Source organism: Parasteatoda tepidariorum, chromosome 4, assembly GCF_043381705.1.
Source record: "Parasteatoda tepidariorum isolate YZ-2023 chromosome 4, CAS_Ptep_4.0, whole genome shotgun sequence".
Taxonomy (NCBI): Eukaryota; Metazoa; Arthropoda; class Arachnida; order Araneae; family Theridiidae; genus Parasteatoda; species Parasteatoda tepidariorum.
Window position 1 is genome coordinate 62763464 of NC_092207.1, and position 24935 is coordinate 62788398.

Sequence of the window (24935 nt, forward strand, 5' to 3'; positions counted from 1 at the left end):
AATCTAGAATTAAAAATATCTATGGCAGTTCAAATGCTACACAATGACAACAATTTTGGGAAACAATAAAAAAGTATTGCTAACTTTTTTATAGTATAATCATAATCCAATATCATAAGAGTTCTGTTAAAAAATTATAAAATACTGCTCCTGAAATATATGAGTATTTCATTTCTTTCACTACATATTTCTTACCTAACACAAAGACTGGTATAAAGTCATGTAGAACATTAACAAACTAATTACGCATCGAAGTTACCAGGTACACAAAACAGAAATATATCAAGTTTACAATAAAATATATAAATAAATAAAAAAATCTAAGTAAAAAACGTAGACAAGAAAGAATTATATTTCAACAAATTGGATGAGGGGTACAGCGTTGTACTTAATTAACTTCTCTTTAATTAACATTTTAACTCATGTGGAGAAACTGAGCTTAACTTTAATATTCAGTTTTGCTTATAAACGATCAGCAAAACATTGACGTCATAGATCACATGTGTGGGTATCTGTGATCTTCTTCTTGATGAAAAAGTACCCAATTAAAGCAAATTCTCGCGTAAGAATGGAATCTTTGTAACATAGACCACATTGCCCTCTCTTTAAGGACTGCAGGTCCCGATCAGTGTAAACCTTATTGTAAAGTAATAAAAGACAAATAATTTAAATTGTTACTCTTTAATTATTTTAGAAATCATACTTATATCATTTTTCAATGATTATTATTCGAAACTAGTTGCACTCGTTGCAAAATATATATAAAAAATAACTCAACACAAACATTTATATGCAAAAGCAATTTCTGCAAAAATTCTATATAAAAATTATAAAAATACAAAGCAACTATATAAAGCATATCTAAAAGTAAGTACACATATCCTTAAGTGTTAAACTTGAGCAGATCTACTTTAAGGCTCTTATATATGTGTCGAACAAGTGTCAAAAGTAGAGAGAAGTGGATTCGAATTCACTGGCCCACCCTGGGCTGTCTAGCCAGATATGATGATGATATATTTACGTGAATTACCCTAGTATTAGACGAAGAACTTTTTCGGATCCGTCATACAACATTTAATTTTTTAATTACTTCATATGGGCTTTCCCCAGTTAACTGCAATTTTGGAGATGATGTCCAAAGATCAGATCACATGGCAATCCGAGTACACGGGTAAATAGTATATGTAAAGGCGTATAACCTGTTGTTTGGTACAGCACTCCTGCATGCCAACAATAATAACGGTACTTTGCTGCCCCAATCTTTTTTATATTTTTATAAAACTGCGGAAACATGACTAAAGATCGTGTGATTAATTTTTTTCAACTATGCCATCGGAAGTAGGATTCAATGGAATCTTCTAGTTTTTCGAATCCTAGTTATTGGCAAAATTCTATAAAAATAAATAATACGATGTAAATTTGTGCCTTATTCAGCGTATAATTGCAAAGGAGCTCCAAACCGTAATACTCAGTTTTCTAGAAGAAACTTGCCAATATTAGTTGCCTCCAAATCAGGAACATAATACGCCTCAATCCACTGAAATAATCCATAACGACTGTAATGTATTTGTTGACTTGGTCAGTTCGAGAAAGGAGTCCTAAAATATCAATTTTGATTCTCTCAAACTGTGCACCGACATTGCAGCTTCACAATTTTCCACGGATGCGAGTCTTTTGTCATTTACGAGTTGCACAAATATAACAAGCTTTGCCCCCATCTTCAACAACCAATCCTGATTTATCCCAAAAGAAGCGTACTCGACCTTAAGTCAGCTTCTTTAGGATTCCAAAATTAACTCCACGTGGATTATTATGCGTTTCCTTTATCACACCATTGGTCATTGAATGTGGTACTATAAAATGCAATTCAGTTTTCCTTCCATGATTGGATTTTCAATTTCGGTACACGCAAAAAAAAAACAGTTCTTCAATAGTAAAGAAACACAAGAAGCTCAGTATATTTTTGTTATTAAGCTAAAACATGATATTTCTTGTCAACTCGCCCTCTCATTCGTAGGTGACATCATTTCTTAAATAGGTTTTATATGGACATTATCCAGTTGCACTTTTCTCCTATTTAAATCACTCAAAGGATTCTAACTAGTGACACTATTATTAGTAGAAACTTGCTAAGTAAAAACTTCGTTCATATTTTCCTTCTCAGTTTAATTACAATGGTTTCAATTTTCTGCGTTTGGCCGTCTGGATAAAGTATCAGCAGATAGATGAAAGGATACATTGCAATGCTGGATTTCAAAATCATATTCCTGTAATTTCGGTATTCAACGAGCCACTAGTCTTTCTATATTTTTAAAATTTATTCACCGCTTTAAAGCCGAGTGATCTGTATTTCTGTTCATATAAATGATGATGAAAATGTTCGTCTTCTTTACCGATGGTTAAGTAGTTACGCAGTAGTTCCTTTACAGCTTTGACAAGCTATGATTCAAATCTCGTAAGCTAAAACGTGTGCTGAAGTTAAAGTATTTCTCAAGGAATGCAGCCTCATATCCTGAATTAAGTTTAAATGATCAATTTACTTCTATAAAGGGATGCAAAGGTCTCGTAATTTTAGAAAAATTTCTCACATATCACCTGTAATATACTATGAAACTCCCAATGAGTTGAACCGGGTTTGAATCCCAGCGATGGCAGTTCGATACAAATTCCGCACCCGGCTCACACCGACCACGGTGCTGATGTAAAATATCCTCAGTTGTAAACGGATCATGTGTTATCAAGGGTGGTCATTCCCCAAGGAGGCCATTGGGGGGAAAAAGTTAACGCAACTACTCGAAATTAATCGAAAATTTATTTTTTACTGATCGACTCCAAAATTTGTTCCAGATATAATTTAAATTTGCTTTAGGTCATATTTTAATAGTATATTTTTACACCCTTGTTTGCTTTTTTATTTTCTGAAATTATTCACGTTATATGATTTAAGGTAACAATAGTATAATGGTGAACAGAACTTATTATTATTTTTTATCGTTATTACTTCTTACCTCAACAAAATATGGGAGTAAATTTAAATAAAAAAATAGTGCGTGGAGTCCCTCTGCGCAGAAGGAGTTAAACTTCGTAACCTGCGACGTTAATTGTAGAAGAATCAGCAGTCGTAAAAGGATCACTAGTTCTATTCAACGACTCTTTTTCCTACTCCGCTCGCTTCCGTGCTCTGTAATCACGGTAATATTGTGCATTTTTCCCTCGTGGACTTTTTGAACCAGTGGAAGTGCTTATGGTTGCCTCATCGTCTCACCATGGAAAATGTATTTGTATTAATAATGTATGTGAATGCGTCATAATGTAATTTCAAAAGAGAAAACCTAACAATCAATTGATATTCACAAGAGACGTACCTTGACATAACCTTAAATCCGTCGCATTGTCCGTGGGATTGTTTTCACTCATTTTTTACAATTGCTATCCACTAAATTTGAAAATAAAAAATACTATCCTATTAAATTATATGTGTATCAAATCAAACTAAAAAAATGTTTATAGAAAAACAATACTTTTATGACTTTTATTATTTTTATGCTAGTGAGAACCGAAACAATATGGAAATGAATGAGGGAAAAAACTGAATCCTACCACGTGATTTCCCGGCCAATAAAAATGTAGCGTTAAACGTTTAACGCAACCTTGTTGGATGTCGCATAAGAAGTATAACTTCAATAATAGTTATATTGTTGCTCGTATTACACTTTAACACTCGTAGCACTTTTTTTGCGCTCAAACAATAAAGTATTTCAACTAAATAAATTTCAATGGGATGCCTGCAAGTGACATAATGTGGGTATTTCGATCCTGATTGGTTGCTGAAACATGGCATTTTCTAACGCTAACATCTGTTTTTTCCATTCTATTTCCGGTAAGCCAAGCTCGATCAATTCTCATTTACGATACATTCTATATTCTGGCACAAAGATTTCATTTCTTTCACTTTGTATTTCTTACTTAACACAAAGACAGACATGAAGCCATGTAGAACATAATAAAACTAATTATGCATCGAAGTTTCCATGTACACAAAACAAAAATATATCATGGTAGCAAATAAATACATAAACAAATAATAAATTTAAATAAAGTTAAAGTCGTAGAAGAGAAAGAATTATATTTCAATAAATTTGATGTGTGATACGGCACTGTATTTAGCTTTTCTCGTGTAAATCAACATTCTAACTTACGTGGAGAAACTTAACTCGACTTCAACAGACCATTTTGCGTATTAGCGATTAGCCGGTGCTGACGTCATATGTTTGGGTATACATGGTCTCCTTCTTGGAGTGCAAGTACCCGATTCTGGTATTAATGAAATTGAAACGGTTCAATAGAGCATTTACATTCTTGTCTTCGTATGAGAAAATATTAGAAAAATTGGTAAACATAATTAACAACATGATTTCTGTAAAAAGTATGTTAAAACTATTTGCTAAACTTATTAATTGCAGCTATAAAATAATTATTAATCCAAAAAAAGTCTTTATATCTTATTTTAGAACAAGAGAATCTTAAGTTAGAAAACAAACGATTTTTTGTGATGATAATAAATATAGCCCAATTTTGGAATTTTTTTACGATTATTTATTTTTAAAAATTGCTATTTAGCAAAATAAAGCATATCAAGGAATTTATCTGTTATCAAGCTGTGTTGCGAAAATATCTCATGAATTTCATCTTTTTATCTTTTTTGAAAAAGGTATCTTTCTTAAAGTTAGTGAGGCAGAAAAATTTTAAAAATAAATGAAATTATAGTTCAAGAATTTTTTCTCATTTAAAAGACATAACAAACTGCTGCAGTTCTTTGCCTTACATTAGTATGAATTTGCTAGTCATAACTTAAAGATATAACAATTAATAGAAAAACAATTAATAATTTGTTTATTCATTTTTCGATAAAAAAAAGGCGTGTTTCATAAATCATTCAGACGATTTTACACCGAATAATTTCAAAATAGCAAAATGTTTTAATTTTTTAACAAGGTTTAATTCTTTACCAACTAGCAATAGTTTTAATACTTTTTATTAAAAACTTGATAATTAGTTCAAAACAAATGTATTATTTATAGAAAGCCTAAATAAGAGTACTAATAAGAATAAAACAAAATGAATTAATATAATATCGAAAAAATTACCTATGTCTTAGAATGAAAAATAAGATTTTGAAAAATATAAAAAATATATTGTTAAATAATTGATTGAATAGTTGTGCGCAACACGCGTGGCCAGGTAATTTAAAATTCCATTTTAATATTAAGGCATTTAGGTACTAAGGATACTAAGATTAGATACTAAGGCAGGGCTGTCGAACTGGCGGCCCCCCAACACATATTGTGCGGCCCGCCAACTTCTTATTCAGGCTAATCGGCCTCAGTTTTCCCCTTTAAAATCTAAGCAAATTGTTTTATAATCCTTCTGTTCCATTGTTTTATAATTCATAATTCAACTATTAATTGTTATTGTATAAGAGGTAAGAAGTTATTGTTCAACTTTTTCAAACTGCAGCCCACCAGGTGATCAGTGACCTGAATTCTGGCCCGTGGGCTCTTTACAGTTGGACAGCCCTGTACTAAGGTCTTAAAAGATGTCGAAAAATTTTCTCGGTATGCTTCTCGCTAACTCTATTTTCTTTGTATTGCTTTGAAACATCAAAATACCAAATAATCATAGTTGATGCTCCAAGAGTTTGATTCAAGAAAATATAAAGATACCTTACTTTAAATCTATATCTTCATTTTTTCATTGTTTAATTATTAAAATACGTATTGTACACATTGATAAATATATTATTCCAACTGTAAGCATAATTATTTTTATGATTGAAATTGAAGCAACTATTAAATGAATCAACTAAAAAATGAAATTTAAAAGAGCAGTTGCATAAACACATTCTTTCAGAAACGCGCTTTTATAAAACTTGACATTCGTTAAACATAATATTTTATGCAAATCTTTTCACTAAATTAAGAATAAAGACTAATTAAGACGACTTAAACAGAAACATAATCGATAACCAATGCAAAAATATGAATGAAATTTCATTTGAAATATGAACTAATTATAAATAAATTACTATTTTTCTCGGCTTCTACTAAATAGAAACAATTGAAACTTTAGATTCCTCATTAGAAAAGTACGTAGATTAATATCTTACTACATATAAAAATCTAATGATGGTGTCGCAGTTTTCGATTGTTGACCGTGCATTTTAATTGGTCGGAGAATCATGTGGTAGGATCCAGTTTTTCCTCATTCAATTCCATATTCTTTTGGTAATCATCAGCATAAAACTGATAAAAGTCATAAAGGTAATGCTTTTCTATAAATATTTTTGTATCCCTAATTTAAAAGTATTTTCCTTTACAGCTATTTTTGCACTTTTAATTAGAGTTTAAAACTAAGAGAATTGTTGTTTTTTTATTATTATTATAATGTAATTCTACGCTACATTTTAAAATAAAGAATTTAAATTATCTAACATATTCGCCGTTTGGTGAACGAAAATATTAAATTACGGTTGTGAACTCATCAAATTTGTTTGAACAATATAATGTTATAACAATATATATGTGCCGAACTGGTGGCCGAGTGGTCAGCGTGCCTGACTGCGGAGCCGCTAGTCGCGGGTTCGAATCCTGCTGAGGGCATGGATGCTTCTTTCTCTCTGTGTTCTATATCCTTTTTCTGTGAATGTGACCCGCCCTATAAACGGGTTGTGGTTGTGTGACGTGGGTGACGCTGCTCCTCCGCCGTGGCATCGCCACAGGTGCCCACTGGGTAACGAGAAGAGAGTAGCAGTTCTGGCATTCCTGTGGCCAATGGGACAACCCTCAAGTGCCCGCCATTTAAAAAAAAAAAGAAATATAAATGTTATCTTTAAAANCTTTCTCCTTTGTGTGTGATTGTGTGAATGTGACCCGCCCTATAAACGGGTTGTGGTTGTGTGACGCTGCTCCACCGCTGTGGCATCGCCACAGGTGCCCACTGGGTAACGAGAAGAGAGTAGCAGTTCTGGCATTCCTGTGGCCAATGGGACAACCTTCAAGTGCCCGCCATTAAAAACTGTTACCATGGTTAATACACCTCTCACATTCAGCACTCAAAAACCCGGTGACCTTAAAATCAGCTCTCCCGGTACTTTCACTAGTTCAGCAACTAGTGGTATGCGTTTATCGAATTCTATCCCTGATAAAATTCTGGTGGGGGAGTATTGTGGCGTAACTACCACTACGAAAATTAAACATCAATAATTCACTGGTATATAAGACACGCTAACTTGATTCAATCACGAGGTACCTTTTGATAGATGAAGGTTGGCATGGTCGATAACTCCGCCCCACATTGGTGACCCGGACGTGATTTGAATTGCTCTCCCCCACAATGTAATAAAGAACAATAAATAATTGTTAAAAATTATTTTTTTTATGAAATTATCTTTAGGTAAACGAGTTTCTTGAGTGAGTGCAATTCTTTTTTTCAATTAGTTTTAAAGTTATGATTAAAAATTAATAAAAAGAGAATTAACATTAAGAAAACCGAACTTTAATCCAATGTATTAACCATAAATTGACTTCCCGTTAGTCCTACTCATCTTCTGAATTATTTAGGAGCCTCCTAGAGGTAGCAGTTGGTTGAGTAGGAGAAAAAAATTTATGTTCTCAGACAACGGGGTCTTTTAAACCTGGTGTAGGCTTTCCTACACCAAGGGGATGAATAACAGTAATAACAACCATAAGTTGAAGAGGTTGTTGATTGGCGTATTTCCAATTGTCCATATTTTATTCCATTGCGATGTAAGGAAGAGTGATGTAGATATTAAACAATAGGAACTTCTTTAATGAAGTATTAAATTCGGTAAATAATAAAAAATATTTTATGTCAGAAATATGGAATTGTATGAAGCTCCAAAGTAAAAAAAAATCATTTGTATGTACAGAAAAATTAATAAATTTAAAAAAATGGTCCAGGTGGGTGGCAACAGGGCTAGGCCCTACAAGACAACTCCGTCCACCAAGAAATCAAAAATGCCAGTGTCATGCGTACATTAGCATAGTTTTCGTCAAGGAAAGTTAAAGAATGCATGTATTGAGTTAATAGATTAAATTTAATGCCAAGGCTCTTTTTCTTAGCCTTAGGCATTCAAATGTGTTGTCAGAAAAGAAAGTGTGGGAAATAATAAAAAAAATTTATGAATTCAAAACATAATATACCATATAAAGGTTTCGCTGTTGTAGTTCATTTACGTCGCACTAGAGCTGCACAATGGGCTATTGGCGATGGTCTGGGAAACATCCCTGGGGATGATTTGAAGACATGCCATCGCAATTTTGATCCTCTGCAGAAGAGATGGCTCCCCGAATCGGTAGCCCGACAACTTTCACGCGAAGTCGAGCACTTTACGGTAGAACAGTTTAACGAGGACCAATACCGCACACCTTCATTCCCTACGCAGACAGATCTAAGTGGTCACCCACCCACACACTGACCGCAGCCAGTGATGCTTGACTTCAGTGATCTGCTGTGAACCGTGTCTTAACGATCAGTTCACTGCGGGACTATACCTAAGTGTTTTCGAATTCTATGCTAATGTGTTACGCAGATGTAGATTGAATCTATAAAAAAAAATTATTCAGCACTCAATTCAAGATTGTGGTATAAAAAGATTACAGATAATATTAGTGATTTTTATTTATTGAAAAAGGATTAAATAAGAAAGGAATTTTGTTTTTAAGTGTTTGAAATATGTTATGTATATAATTTAATATGAAATATGCCATGCATNCATTTCACTGCGGGACTATATCTAAATGTTTTCGAATTCTATGCTAATGTGTTAGGCAGATGTAGATTGAATCTATAAAAAAAAAATTATTCAGCACTCAATTCAAGATTGTGGTATAAAAAGATTACAGACAATATTAGTGATTTTTATTTATTGAAAAAGGATTAAATAAGAAAGGAATTTTGTTTTTAAGTGTTTGAAATATGTTATGTATATAATTTAATATGAAATATGTTATGCATATATGCATATTAAACTATTTTTAGCACCAAACTATTGCCCATTAAGAAAGTTCTAGAAAATATTTCATGAAGTGATATAAAGTTCTACCAAAGAAATATTTCAAAAAAGAGAATTTAAATTAATATTTTTACGTTTATATCGTTAAAACGCATCGCTAGCTTCGTACAGCATGAAACTTGGAGGACTGGTTTACATTATGTCAACGGAAGCTACCCTTCTTTCTTCATGTATATTCTTTGGTGGTAGGGCACAAATTCCAACACAGCTGCTCTAAACTAGCATACACACGTTATCCTACGAATTTACTACGCATTTCATGTTCGAAAGTACCAAATTTGTTTTGTTTTTAAATAAATATTTAATATTGAAAGTTATTTTTGTTTACAAATAGATCATAATAGAATGGTAAAGTTAATCTTTGAGAGAGAAGAATTGGTCACCAATTCATAATTAGTGCCGTACTTGTCGAAGTAGAATACAGGTAAGAAGGATCGATCTGCAAGGATTAAGTTTGGATTTAATAAATTAAAAGATTAGATTTATAGATTTAAAAATTGCCTTTTAGTTTACTGATTTACAATTATTAAACGTAAGACAAGCTATTATAAAGAATCACGTATTTCAATTTTTACTTCGTTGCAAAGATCAAATAATATAAGTAATAACATCAATGGTTCAAAAACAGTTTTAGTTTTTATTCTAAGTTAATGCAGCATGAGAAATGTTTTTATGTTGTTTGTTTGTTTGCTTGCTTGCTTGCTTACTTGTTTATTTGTTTGTTTGTTTGTTTGTTTGCTTGCTTGTTTGTTTGCTTGCTTGCTTGCTTGCTTGCTTGCTTGCTTGCTTGTTTGCTTGCTTGTTTGTTTGTTTGTTTGCTTGCTTGCTTGCTTGCTTGCTTGCTTGTTTGTTTGCTTGCTTGCTTGCTTGCTTGCTTGCTTGCTTGTTTGTTTGTTTGTTTGTTTGTTTGTTTGTTTGTTTGTTTGTTTGTTTTTCAAACCTTTTTAAGCAACTCGTCAATATTGCAATCAGTTACTTTAGGTGTTTTTTTTTCTCAAAACTGAAAATCCCAACACGAAAGGAACATTTTCTCCACTGCAGAATAACATGAATTTCGGTATACTTAGTTTTGAAGCTTTAAAAGATACTTGATTTTACATTAATTATTTGACTGATTTCGTTCAAATGCTGTATTTTGCAATACAAAATTGTATTCTTTAAAATGCCGTAACTTGGGCTATTAATAACTAAATTAATTAAAATCTTAAATGGTTACTAGAAATTAATTTTTACGTAAGACTATCTTTGGATCAACAAATAACTGCAACTGCATGCAAAAAAAATTTCGATTAGCTTAAACATTTCTCGAGATATGGCTAAATATGTAAAAAACGGAAATTAACATTAATGAGTCCAATACCGTCTACTTCTATCTGGCCAAACTATTACTATCCCCATACTTTGATGGCATTCATAAATAAACATAACTAACATATCCATTATGAATAAACATAAGTATTTATATTGATTCGTAGGAAAAATGTTCCTGTGTCTGATTTAGTAACTTGATATATGATCTTTACTAAATTATATTCTTTTATATTACATAATTGACATTTAACAGCCAGCCCAAATTTGAATTTACGACTAGCCAATTTAGATCCAATCTAGAAAAAAGACCCAATGTAGAAAAAAAGGGAACTCCTAAAGCAAGTGTTGTGAGAAATTTACCTTTGTGGACGGCTTTTTGATGGAACTAACCTCCATTTGCGTTACATGGAAAAGAGAACCACGAAAACATCCCACGGTTAGCTTGATGGTAAGGGGACTCTATCCCCTGATCCGCCAACCACTGAAGATATTTTACGTCAGCTCTGAAGTCGGTACGATCCGGGTGCGGAATTCGTGTCGATCAGCCATTGTTGGGATTCGTACCCGGTTCACCTCATTGGGAGGCGAGCACTTTATTCTACTAAATTACTAGCATATTTGTACTACATTACTAGCATATTTAAGGTCAGAAAATCGAACCATTAAGATAAAAACCATTCATTGTTCCAGGTGTTCCTTTTTTTGCGCACTGTACATAATCTTTATGTTATTTACATCATATTAAGGAGAGTATTTAACCTAACATTTAGTCTAAAAAAGTTTATGAAACAAAAGTTTTATCAATGAATTATACCAAACACTTTCCAAATATATTCCATTCCAATATTTTTTTTTAAAAAGCTCTTATTAAATTAATCATAACTTTATACTCGTTACTTTGTGTGAATTGTCAGTTTTTAAAAAGTATTCCTTTAAATTGATACTCCATAACATTACAGTCATGGGAAATTCGCTGTTTCAAATAAAGTATCATAAAATTTCACTCTAAATTTTCATAAAATTAACAATAAATTACAACTTATAAATTTCACAATTTAGCTATTTTATTTCATAAATTCTATGAAAAACTGCGTGGCCAGCATATACAAATAAAATGATGTACAATCTTGTACATGTTCGATCAAAGCAACTATTTAAAATCGTAAAGAAATAATAAGAAATTTCACACTATTTCTAAAAATATTTAACAAATTTTTTTCATAAACAAGTATTAAATAAGAATTATAAAACGCTTGTGGATTAAATTGTGTTAGTAAGCAACCAAAAGAATGATGTTAAAGTTTTATCACAATGGAATCAAAATACTTCCTCGTCGAAAATTCTTCTTCATCTCTTACTAAATATTCTTATTTCTTCAACTGTTTTGAAGCCAACCCAATTAATAAATTCCATATCTTTAACAAAACCTAATTAGTTTGTTTGGAAGATTTATTGGCTAAACAGACAACTATGCAGTAGAAATCGAACATTTTCGAAATAGTGTGTTTTTAATGATTGCGAAGAATCCACTAAAATAAATGGCTAACAAGTTTTTTTAATGATGTTATTACTGCGGTTTTTCATGAGAAATAAATAAATAGCTTTGTTTCTTTAGGGCAATGCAAAATCTGGAAATTTTAACAAGATGGGATAGCCTCTCATTAAACAAACAACTAATCGTGAGTTTTTTAAGCGAGTGAAAACCCTCTGTTTAAATATATATTTTGGGAGCACAGATAATGATTCCAACTAAGCCTAAAGATGATGACATTGCAGTACACTTGTGGAATATTGCTTCTAGGTAAGGAAAGTATTTTAGTTTTCTTTTAAAACATGTTATGAATTTGATAATTAGAAAATCTTTTAAATGTTTCCTTTGTTTAAGAAAAGGTTATTTTATAGTGTTTTCAATATGTTTATTTATTTCCACTTTTGTAACTTCCATACATTTCTTAACCTTTGACGATCATATCAGCTTCATACAAAGATGTCATACTAGTCGGAATTAATTCCTTAGGACACTAAAAGGTTTCTTGTGAATTGCTTCTCATTCGCATAATTGTTTAGTCTTTAAATCCGATATTTTTGTTATTAAAATATGTAACTATTTAAGGCACATTTCATTAAACTGTTAACGAGATGAATGATTGCTTCGATTTGGAAATCTGTACTTGAAATCTGTACTTGGAAATGTACTTAAAATCTGCATTTGGAAATCTGTACTTGAAAAAAAAGTATACTTAGAGTGTCTGACACAACAAAAGAAATGAAACAGATATTTCTCCTTGTGTCATTTCATCGATTCAAATCAAACAGTTCTCTCTCTCTTTAACTCTTAAATTTTGTTTTTAAAAATTTCCTTACAAATGTTAAGATGTTATATCGTCTCTCTCTTTCTCTCTTTTTTTTTCATTATTATTATTTATGGCATAGTTGGAATAATAAATAAGAAATAGTTTTTCTCGTCAATAATATATAATGATAGCTTTATATCAAATTACAGTTCAAATTGGAAACAGTTTTCATATCGCATGATACTTTTATATTTTTTAAAAATTTACAAATGTTATGTCTGGCAACATCTCACTCTCATATTTTTTTAATTACATTTATTTTTTTAGCATCAATTCCAGCGCCAGATTATAAATTGAGATTCTCCGGAGAAATAAATTTTTCTCAAACAATGGATAAATAAACATTAAGGAAAAAAAAAAGGTTGAAAAATCGCGAAAACCGCACTTAAAATCGCAATATAGAACTTTTAAAAAATGCATCATAAATTCATAAATGAAAATGACCCCTTCAGCACGAAAAACTTGTAACTCTGTAAGTGCATTTTTGTGGCCTGTAAATCTGCCCGCAGTCTATTTTTTTACAAAACGTCAAACAGTTAATAATTCTGAAATTTGTTAATGGATGTTAAATTGTTTTTACAGACTTTTCATAATTATTCTATCGTATTCCCTGTACATTCTTCTATATACCATAGTAATTTCAAGTTTCTACGTCTTACATCAAAACAAATGTAAGTTGAAAACCCAAAACAGCGGCGATTAAGATTTCTCAACATAAAAAGAAAAAACCACTATTGCACTTAACCTTTTCACAACTGAAGTATAAAGGAATATTGCAAAAAAATATTTTACAGTTCAGAATTTCCATTTTTGCTGCCATAGGTCATAATAGGATAAACAAAATAAGATATATATAATTACAAAATAAGATTGTACTTCCAGGGGGTAATAATTTTAGGTACACAGACGTGGACCTCGGGTTTAACAAAGTAAAATAATACAAACATTTGAAATGTTAAATTGCACCTAAAGAAGGAAGAAACAAGCATACTGTTATATTATGGTCTATTTGAATACAATGATAAATAGAATAATTATCATAATTATTTAGAAAAGAAATAAATTTTAAAAAACATGAAATTTTTTTACAATGAGATGCAATACTTAATGAAACACTAATGATTACCAATTGATTACTGTGCATGAAATCTCAGTTCCAAAACTATTTTAGCTATGCAAACCACGCAAAATAAATAATTATTGCAAGGAATGAAACATTAACTATGAAAAAATATTTAATTCCTGTGGTAAAATTTCAAAATTATGGAAAAAAAACACAATAAGTTAAAGTTAAATGTATGTATGTATCTAAATATAAAAGAATTAGTTAAAATACTCATGAAAATATTACTAAATAGATATAAAATTGAATACTAATGATACTATGAGATTTCACTCTTTTACTACGCTGTCATAAATTTCTCCATACGTACTAAGTTGCACATACGTGGACCTGCATGTTTTTGACTGTATTGAATACTCATAATATTATGAAATTTCACTCTACTACTACGCTGTCATAAATTTCTCCATGCGTACCAGTTACACGTACGTGGACCTGCATGTTTTTGACGGTATTGAATACTCATAATACTATGAGATTTCTCTCTACTGCTACGCTGTCATAAATTTCTCCATACGTACCAAGTTACACATACGTGAACCTGCATGTTTTTGACTGTATTGAATACTCATAATATTATGAAATTTCACTCTACTACTACGCTGTCATAAATTTCTCCATGCGTACCAGTTACACGTACGTGGACCTGCATGTTTTTGACGGTATTGAATACTCATAATACTATGAGATTTCTCTCTACTGCTACGCTGTCATAAATTTCTCCATACGTACCAAGTTACACATACGTGAACCTGCATGTTTTTGACGGTATTGAATATTCATAATACTATGAGATTTCACTCTACTTCTACGTCTACTTCTGTCATAAATTTCTCCATGCGTACCAAGTTACACTTACGTGGACCTACATGTTTTTGACTGTATTATTCTTAAATATTAAGTAAATACATATTTAAAAGCTTCATACAGATCATAGAACTATTAAGTCAAAAGAAAAAAATTTTTTTCAAAATAATTAAATTACATAATATATTAAATTAGTTCGAGCATCTGGGTTTAGCGTCTTTTTCTGAAATCACTTCTGTTTGCGTAGAATTCTACGCAAATAACTTACATATTCTGCATCTATTGTGGAATCTCCAGAAAGCTTAAATACCCACGAATGTTTCAATGAAGAAAAAACTATAAATTTTTCTTATAACATGTTTTAAGAAGAAAGCGAAGATCCACATATGTGGACCGAGGTAATAAAAAGGTTAAACGCATTTATTACTTTGAATTATTTTATTTTGTATTCATGGTTGTTCTATCATGCTTTACTAGTAAAAATCCACATTCATTTCTTTTATATTCAATTTTACTTCATTATATTTTATAACCATCGTTGAACAGCTGACCCAATTTTGGGCTTTCGACTACTAATGTTATGGCCTTATAATTTTGAACCCAATACAGAAGACAAGAGAACATCTTGATTAAGTAGTGGAAGACATTTGTCTTCGTGGAGAACTTTTTGATGGAACTAACTCCCATTTGAGTTACAATAAGAAAAAAATCATGAAAACCTTCCTGGGTTGCAATAGATGTTTTGTTTTCAATTTTAATTGCTATTTATTTATTGCTTTATTGAAATTGCATACATTTGCAGGCTTGGTTGCTCAATTTAGGCTTATAAGCCCTTGTCAAGTAAAAGGACAGATAGAACAATTTAGATAGAATAACAGATAGAACAACAAACATTGCAAGGAATACATCCAGGGTTACATTGGGATTCGAACCCGCCACCTCCACGCTTCACACAGCTTTTGACGGGCGTTCCCCCTCCGCTGAATATACTATTTCCGAATATACTATTTCCTTTTTTTTATGTATGAATAATATTAAGTGCCCAATTAGAATACTATTACTTTATAAAATATTATTTTTGAGCAGAGTTCCATTAATTCATTTAGTTTTCGCTTATGAGTCTTTTCATCTACACGTTGATTTATATAGGTCTCCTGAATGACGTATAAGCGATGGTTAGCTGTAATTTGCTTGGAATCTCTTTACGTCTACCTTAAGAGTTCGAAGCTGATAATTCTTCCTCATCATAAATTATTGAACTCTTTTCTAAATATAATGACTGCATTTAGCTTAATTGACAAAAAAGAAACTAGTTTTAAAATTGTTCCTCTTAAATTTCTGCAGTTCTTAAATTTATGTTCAAAGGCCCTGTAAAATTCTTATTAAACTAAAATTGTTCTGGTTCAACTTGTCTATAAACCAAAAAAATATAGAAGGGAGAAAAAAGTCCAACTCCTCGAATAGGTAACTGTATACAACTTACGGAGCAAGCTACTTACTCATATATAGCAGAGCATAATATATACTAAGATCCAGCGCATGTGCATAGGAAGCAAGTGACAGTCACGTACAGGGTACGTCACCTGTGAACAGAACGTCGAACGACTCTACACGGATGGTTGTGTAAGCCGTCTCCCACCAACCGCCATTTAATTCTTTCTTTCTGTCACAAACTATGTTGGCAGATTTAATCAACATGGATGATATAAATGAATATCTTAATTAATGATACAGTACTGTTTATAAACAGTGCAAAAAATGCAGAAAAAACCAACAGTAAATAAAAACAAAAAGCTTTTCTATACACTATAAAACGTTAAAAATATCAATAAAAATTTATTAGGGCCAGGATATCCTAGTTGGCAAGGTGCCGGATTCACATTCGTGAGAACAGAAGTTCAAATCCAGAGGCCGAAGACTCCCCGTGTGGTAAATGGTGATTGGTGCCCGTTGAATCTGTCGGGTCATTAAGTTCTCCATGTTCCTATAACAATTTATACCACTGGGGGTACTAAATTGTACATTGATCGTTTTCTGGTTCAGGTCAAAATTACGATCTGTGGATGAATGACTGGGTGTATGAATGGGCCCACTTTGTAAACGAGTGTGACTTAAGGGTGTGGCGGAAGTCGAATTCTAGACCATAGATGGCGCCACTGAAAACCAAGAACAATTGCACCCCTTGCTCTAATGGTCTACGACAGTTACAACAATAAAAATTTATTATAAATATTCTTCTTCAGGTGAAATATACTATAAACTATACTTAATGTAACCCATTTTTACTGTACGGGGTTTATTATTTTGTTATTAGAGAATTTCTCCTAAGATCTTCTTAAAAGATAATCTTGTTAAAAGTAATGTTTATTCAATCTTAATAATAAATTTTAATTGTGGTTAGTAGACTTATGAAAATTTTTAAAACTTTGCCTGAACAAATAATGAATTTAAGTATAAAATTTTTAAGTTAATATTCTGATTGTTGAGAGTCTATTTCAGACAAGAATGGGATTCTATTTTCTTCATGTTAACACACAGAAACTTAAATGAACGCAATTTTTTTTTCATTCATTATTCAGTAATATTTTTGAAAAATTTGTTTTTCATCTTATTCATTGAAATGTAGTTTTATTACGTTGCTAAATTTTAAAGTTGTGTCCTTCAACACTGAAAAACTTAGTTTTAAGCGTACTCATCATCCCAAAATTTACAATTTTGTGAACGGGTTCAATATAATATATTTCAATGAATAAAAAAAATTATAAATATTAATTAGTTACTTAATGAATACAGAATAATCTGTAAGTTAGCACAGAGGAATCCATTTTCTGACTGAAGAAAACTCTTAATTTTTCTTTTACATTGAAAAATAAATTGCTTTATTAATTCTCAATCTTCTACAGTCTGGTCAGTAGCTGTTGCTTTACCACAAGAAGGGAAGGCTTTGAGGAGGAGAAGAGTCAACCATGATGAAAAAAACTTCGAACTTCCAAGTGATGTACCAGGAAACTCAGGAGAAAATGCGCCTGCTAAGTTTGGTAGAGCAATCCATCGGTCACCCTGGTCTTCCGAAGAGGCAGAATCAAGTGAGGACGAGCCCGTTAAGCTTGGTAGAGAAATTCATCAGTCAGCCTGGTCTTCCGAAGACGTAGAATCAAGTGAAGACGTGCCCGTTAAGCTTGATAGAACAATTCATCAGTCAACCTGGTCTTCCGAGGACACAGAATCAAGTGAAGACGTGCCCGTTAAGCTTGGTAGAGCAATTCATCAGTCAGTCTGGTCTTCCGAAGACACAGAATCAAGTGAAGACGTGCCCGTTAAGCTTGGTAGAACAATTCACCAGTCAGCCTGGTCTTCCGAAGACACAGAATCAAGTGAAGAAAGCAATGAAAATATCAGAACAAGAGATGGGAATAAAAACCGATGGTCATTATCAAACCCTCTGAAATTAGCATTGGATTTTGTAAATAAGTTGAGAGGAAGAGAGCCTGCTTTTCCTGTACCTGAGAAAAATCGAAACAAAAAGGTTCCAAAATATAAAAAGAAGAAGAAGAGCGACGATGTATATGGGAAATTGTTTAAAAAATGGCTACGGAAAAACAAAATTTTAAAAGATGAGGATTCACTATCTAGATATCTTTTAGATCATTTGAATGAATACAATCATAAAAAACTCCGAAAGAAGCCCAAAAGAAAATCTTCAAAGAATCAGAGTCCTAATAAGAAAAACAACAGAATAAGAAATTCAAAACCAGGTGTGAGTAACAAAAAGGATCAGACAAAAGTAACAAAATTAAATAATCATGGATATTCTGACGATGAAGGTCAAGATTCAAAAAAATTATCACCGTTACATAAAACAAAACGATACGATACCTATAGCGATGAAAACTGCGATTATTCTAAATCCGGTGATAAAAATGAAGACAATAAGAACCGGGATTCATGTAACCATGCAAGCTCTGAAATAGCAAAAAGTTTAATCTCAGAATCAGACAGACATGGAAAGAACAACAATAATAGTGATCGAAAAAAATCTAAAATTACAGAAAATAATTCACAGGGTAGTACTCTATTAAATGCTGAATATGTCCCGTTATCTGAATCTCAAAGCAAAAACACTACGAAAAAGAACTCTAACAAACCTCAAACGGACAAAAAAGCAGTTTCAATAAGTAATATTGCAACCCAAACTACAGATAAAAACATCTCTCCAAAAAATACAAATGAAAGTATCACTTCCAACACAACAGATAAAAACATCAATTCAAAAACTACAAGTGGAAGTATCATTTCAAAAACTGCAGATAAAAGCATCGCTTCAGAAACTGTAGATAAAGGTAACACTTTAAAAACTACAGATAAAAGCATCACTTCAAAAATTGGAGGAGAAAGCATCATTTCAGAAACTACAGGTGAAAGCGTCGCATCAAAAGCTACGACCGAAAGCATCGCTTCAAAAACTACAGATGAAAGCATCGCTTCAAAAACTGCAGATGAAAGAATGGCTTCAAAAACTACAGATGAAAGTTTAGTTTCAAAACCTACAGATGAAAGCATTACTTCAAAAACTATTGCTGGAAGTAGCACTTCAAAAACTACAGATGAAAGCATCACTTCAAAAAGTACAGATGAAAGCATAGCGTCAAAAACAACAGATGAAAGCTTCGTTTCAAAAACTACTGATGAAAGTACCACAGATGAAGCAGAGAAGTTCCAGAAAGAGGAATCTCAGCTTACAAATAGCAAATCTTCTTCATTCATTAAAGAAGTGGAAAATGAAAATGTTGAACAGGAAGAAAAGTACGATACTTTTCTTCAATATATTTATAAAAATTCGAACAACACATATTTTCAGGCCCTTCGAAAGCACTCAAGCAATTTATTATAATATTCTACCTCCTTCTTTGATTTGTAATCATCTTGAATAAATTTAATTAATTAATTGAATTCTTTGCTACATTAACGGTTCACGTTTTTCATAGTTCACTTTTCCTGTGATTGTGAGAATTATTTCACCTACGCTACCTGATCGCTGCCACTTGCCAACTCCTTAATTGCATAGCTGACGTTTATTATACAGTATGCTCTCGATATCTCTAAAACCTTGTTATATCAAAATAGTATTTTTTCCCTTCTCATTACATATCCACCTAATGTTAATTTGAATTCCTATGTCGAACGGTTTCTTCTCAAAACCTTGCTATTTCGAATTTTTTTCGAAATGGAAAATAAATTTTCTCGGGAAAATCACTATATAAGTTTATTGTAAACCAATTATTTTCCATTTAATCCATAATTATTTTTGTCTCACTTTTAAAAAGAAAATTATAATTGTTGTAATGAGACTCATAGTCAACTATCACTACATGTCCCCACTCTCCACACTTTTTCCCTCTCCATTCCCATGGTTTTTCTCCAACGCAATACATTCAAACTTCTTATTGAAACTTACTACAGCGAGGAAAAAGCAAGATTTACCGAAACCAAGGTCACGGAAAGTGGAAAAGTGTGGAGAGTGAGAAAATCATATAACATTGAGAGCTTTTTCTATTTGGAAAGACAATAGTGCGAAAAGTTAATTTCGAATCATGCTTTACAAGTCTATATGTATTATTTTAACTGGGCAGTTTTGCCTAAAGCTGATTATAAAAGTATAGACAACTTATTTAATGGTTAACTGTACAACGGTTAATAAGTTAGATACAATTTTAAATATGTTTATCATATGACATTGCATATTTAGAAATTGTCAAAGGATTATTTCATAACAAGGGAACCCCGCTTTTGATTTTAAGCATTTAATTTAGAATAATCAAATACAAATACCTTATGAAAGCAGAAAACATTACTAATAAATAAATATTGCCGGTAAATAACGTTAAATAAGAGATATTTTTCGAATAAGAAACAACCTTTGTTGATTTTATGATAAAGATGACCAAAAAAATCTGGAATTTCTTCTGGACGACAACAATGGAAAACTACCAGCATCTTTTCATGTTTTTTATAATAACTAGCTGAATACCCGTTCTACCACTGGGTGAATAAGAGAAAGAAAAGAATCAATAAATCAGTACTGAGAAACACAACGCAATCATGCTCAAAACTGAATACAGCTTCTTTTCTTCTGAAAATGTCACTTACCTGGTTCTTCCCCTAAGTTTTTCAATTAATGTACCTAAAACCCCTTTTTTTTTATTTTATATTTTGTTATTTCTTTGTTGGCTTTACGTTATTGAAGTAAGCAAAGCTCGTTGTTTGTAAATCATACCATTGGAATAAAGATAAAATGCATTTAGCATCACTTGGCATGATGCTATCTCCGCTGCCAATTCATGATAGTTAAAATTTACCACCTTTAAGTAATTTTCTCAGGTACATATTCCTTTCAAAGGGGTCGTTAAACACTTAATTCCAAAGTATCGGTATTAAAACTGCTTAGTATTGGTGCAGTTTTAATAATCACCAAATATATCAATTTAATATTTTATTCCTATTTTAATATATGTGGCACTTAATACATAACACTTCAACTTCTGAGTTTACACTTATTTGTCAGTGGCTGCCAACTAAAGTCGATTTTTTTTTTTTTCTGAAAAATTATAAGAACTTCATATGGATTTTGGAGCATGACCTTTTCTCTATCTGACCTTTAATTTACTGTTAAAATATTAATAAGTAGACGTGGAAAAAAAGTCGATTTATTCAAATTCATTTAAATATTAATACACTATCTTAGCTACCACTGGAAAAAATATTCTGGCATCGATTTTTTGAAATATAATTTTTTCTCGTCTAAGTCTTTTACTTAACTTAGATTTATTACTTGCTTATATATTTCATTGTAACCGCGATATATTTTTGTTTTGTGTACCTGGTAACTTCGAGGCATAATTATTTTGTTTATGTTCCACGTGACTTCATTCCTGTCTTTGTATTAAGAAAAAAATATATAGTGAAAAAATTGAAATCTTTCAGAAACAGTCTGCGTAAAAGAATTGAAATCTTTGAGAAAGAATCTGTGTGAAAGAATTTAGAATGTGTCGCTTAAGGGAATTAATACTTGATGGGATAGGCTAACTCGAAATAAAATGGAAGGAAAAGTTGTCAACGTAAGCAAATGCCACGTTTCAACAACCAATCAGGATCGAGATACACACACTACATCACTTGCAGGTATCCCATTGTATCAAATAACGCAAATCATGTTTACTTTATTTAAAATAAATTTCGGTGATAGTTCTGAATATCGTCATGATGGATTTCCAATGGTTTTAAGGATCTGACACATAATAGTATTAAGGGCTAGTCTTTCTTAACTATAAAATTACCTGTGTGATTTTAAAATCTAATAAGGGAAATCCCAATATTGTTGTAGCTGTTGTTGTAGTTAATTTNTGAGGTGGCGCTGTTGTCGATGTGTAGAGTGCAAAAAACAGTCGATTTGCTTAGAAGGGTAGTTGTTGCGTGGCGTTAAAGTTAGGAGTTTCGTTTCCATTGCTCTAAAGCATGTTTTCAAAAGATGATCAGCGGTAGTGGCTTACAATCGAGGTTGCCCGTAGCAAAAATGCAACAGGTTGGCTATTGAGGTTTAGTGGAAGCCTGTGGAGCAAATGTTTTACCGTATAGGACAGTAGCACGATGGGTTCAAGCATCTCGTCTTTTTTCGTCATTAAGCCTTTTCACAACATGCTTTAGAGCGATGGAAACGAAACTCCTCACTTAAGGCCACGCAACAACTACCCTTCTAAGCAAATCGACTGTTTCTTGCACTCTACACATCGACAAAGCCACCTCACTGCACCCATTCCCTATTTACGCATGCCCGCCCTTCTGTGAGTTTCAAGGTTAAATTGCCACTATTTAATTTACAACCCTCGTGAAAGAAAACTTGTAAACACTGCAGCGTAAAATGTAGCAAACTTTACGTTACATTTTGTTTTTCTGCACGCTATCATATTTATAAACGTGAAATTATGATAGTTAATAGAAAAATGTACAGGGATAACGATGAAATAGATTATTTTAACATTTTGTAATTTCATTTTCATAGATACGCATTTTGGGCTATGTCCATTTCGTACAATACATATTAACAGCTGTGAGCAAAATGAAATCACCGACAAGATAAACTAAAAATTTGATTTACCCCAATTAATAAAATTCTTAACTATTTTTTTAGATACCTAGCAATATTAATAAGAACTAAGTAAAAAAAATTTAAAATTACAAATTCATAAATCTTTTTTTCTATTAAACTTGTAACTGGGAACGAATCGTTCCCATCTCCCAATTAAATCTTAATTTCATTCAAAAAACTAAGATTCATTACTTATTTAACAATATTAAAAGTAATACTTTTAATTGGAATGCAAAAATAATACATATGTCCGAGAATTATATGCATGCTATTTACTCTGCAGTGTATTACAAGAATTACAGACGATATTTTAAATAGCGAAGAATGTACTTTCTTTAAAGAAACATACTTTTTTTCTGACCGATAATGATTTCTAACATCGGAAGTAGCCACAATCTGAAAAATATAACCTAAATAGTTTGGTTTGGAAGATAATCGATTATTTGCATCCCTTATTGTTAGTTGTACTTTTCGCGTATTTCGTCATATCAAGAGAAATTTTTAAGTGAATTGAAAAAGTTTGAGACACAATTATCAAATCGTTTTTCCAAAGGTAATTACATGTTATTTCTAACAAAATAGAAAGAATAACTAGTTTTGCTGTCTAGAACCAAAATAACCCTTTCGGCACCTCAAATTTTTACTTAGTTACATTTTTTTGGACTGCAATCACCCTGCAGAGTATTTTCTGCAGGAAATACGGCAGTTATTTTGTTAATTATCTGCTAGAACAAATAATAGAATTTACTCCATCGCATCCCAGTATATTCTCCTACACGCCTTGATAAATTCAAGTTTCCAAATCTTATAGTTATTGCGCTGCAAAACAAAATGTAACGTTGGACACCCAAAACAGCGGCGGCGTCTTACAATTTTTTGAATACGGATATATAACTGGTTATGTATGCATATATGGATTATAACTGACAAGTGGGCTCCACCTCCTGTTCTTTGATACTCCTCAAACCCCGAAGAATGTTATGTAGTTTGCTTTGAAAACTATCCTAATATATCTCGCTACAAAGGAAACCCATTTGAAATATTTGTTATATAAACTTCCTATCGCGTGCTGTAATCTCCCAATGATATTCTCAACCGCAACGCTCGAATACACCACCTGTAGCCCATTTCGATCGCCAATGGATGGTGTTTTCAATGTAAATGTAAACAATAACAATCTCCAGTTCAATACCTGCTCTAGTTCCGGTTAGAAAGTTTGCGACTACTTACTACAGCTTGTTCTGCGAGGCGATATTTTCAAAGGGATAATTTTGTTTTCAATAAAAGAAGTAAATTAGATAATACCATGTTTACAAGAATCTCAAAGCATAATGATCACGTTGTGAGCCAAATGGCTTTAAAATACACCGGAAACTTTAACCCGGAAGTATAGGCGGAATGGCTTGCAGCGTTCCCTAGTGTGGAAAACATGGAAAAACACTATCCAAACAGAATTAATTTTAGATGACTTTATCTCTCGGCCCTCGTGTTTCTTAAAAGATTGTTTTGAAAAGAAATTATCTAATGTTTTAATCGTGACCGTCACCTGTTCTTCTATCCTTTGTTGTTTGGCGGTCCAAATTAGCGCCAGTCTGCACTGCTAAAAAAAGTAACCTCTTCGATCCTTTACCTTGATGATTTCAATTTCCTCTTATTATAACCTTATATTTTACATTTTACAAACGCATATTTCACAGCCCTAACATGTCAGAAGTTGAACCTGAAGTCGAGGATGTAGAAGAAACTGTTGAGTCGGATAACATCGCTAATGACACGGCGTCTTTGGTAAATAAAAGATTTTAAGTTTTTATTTATGTGGAAAAAAGTCGTTGGATGTCTAATTATATTGATTTCTAATGCTTTGCTGTATTCCTTTGTGTTTATTATTAATATTATCACTCCTTGTCACTTCCAATTTAAATTTGCATATATTGTTTACTTTTAAATTATTCGCTTATAACCTGTGGCATATTAATTCGTTTACATTTGTAACTTATATATTACTATATTAGATTCTTTATTTCACAAAAATTTCGGTCAAAACCTTCAGTAAACTTTCTGTGAAGTTAAATCATAGAGTGTTTATAATTGTGCTTAATTTTT

The 24935-nt window shown here is 31.9% G+C and overlaps 2 protein-coding genes across 5 annotated transcripts in view; both read left to right on the top strand.

Moving 5' to 3' along the window:
- The first annotated feature begins 12031 nt into the window (after positions 1-12031).
- LOC122270480 (uncharacterized) lies at positions 12032-19639 on the top strand. The gene is made up of 2 exons (XM_043047933.2): positions 12032-12206; positions 17593-19639. Exons 1-2 carry the CDS (start codon positions 12167-12169, stop codon positions 19578-19580), a joined length of 2028 nt encoding a protein of 675 aa, XP_042903867.1. The 5' UTR covers positions 12032-12166; the 3' UTR covers positions 19581-19639.
- Positions 19640-24283: 4644 nt separating this feature from the next.
- Positions 24284-24935, top strand: part of LOC107445457 (Imitation SWI) — a 30754-nt gene continuing 30102 nt past the window's right edge. For 2 of the 4 annotated variants that reach the window (XM_071179933.1, XM_071179932.1), the window contains exons 1-2: positions 24284-24441; positions 24530-24617. In XM_071179933.1, the coding sequence (XP_071036034.1) occupies positions 24537-24617 (81 nt within the window). In that variant the 5' untranslated portion in view covers positions 24284-24441; positions 24530-24536. Of the gene's footprint in view, positions 24618-24935 lie in introns of all 4 variants that reach the window. The other 2 variants (XM_071179935.1, XM_071179934.1) reach the window with 2 other exon arrangements.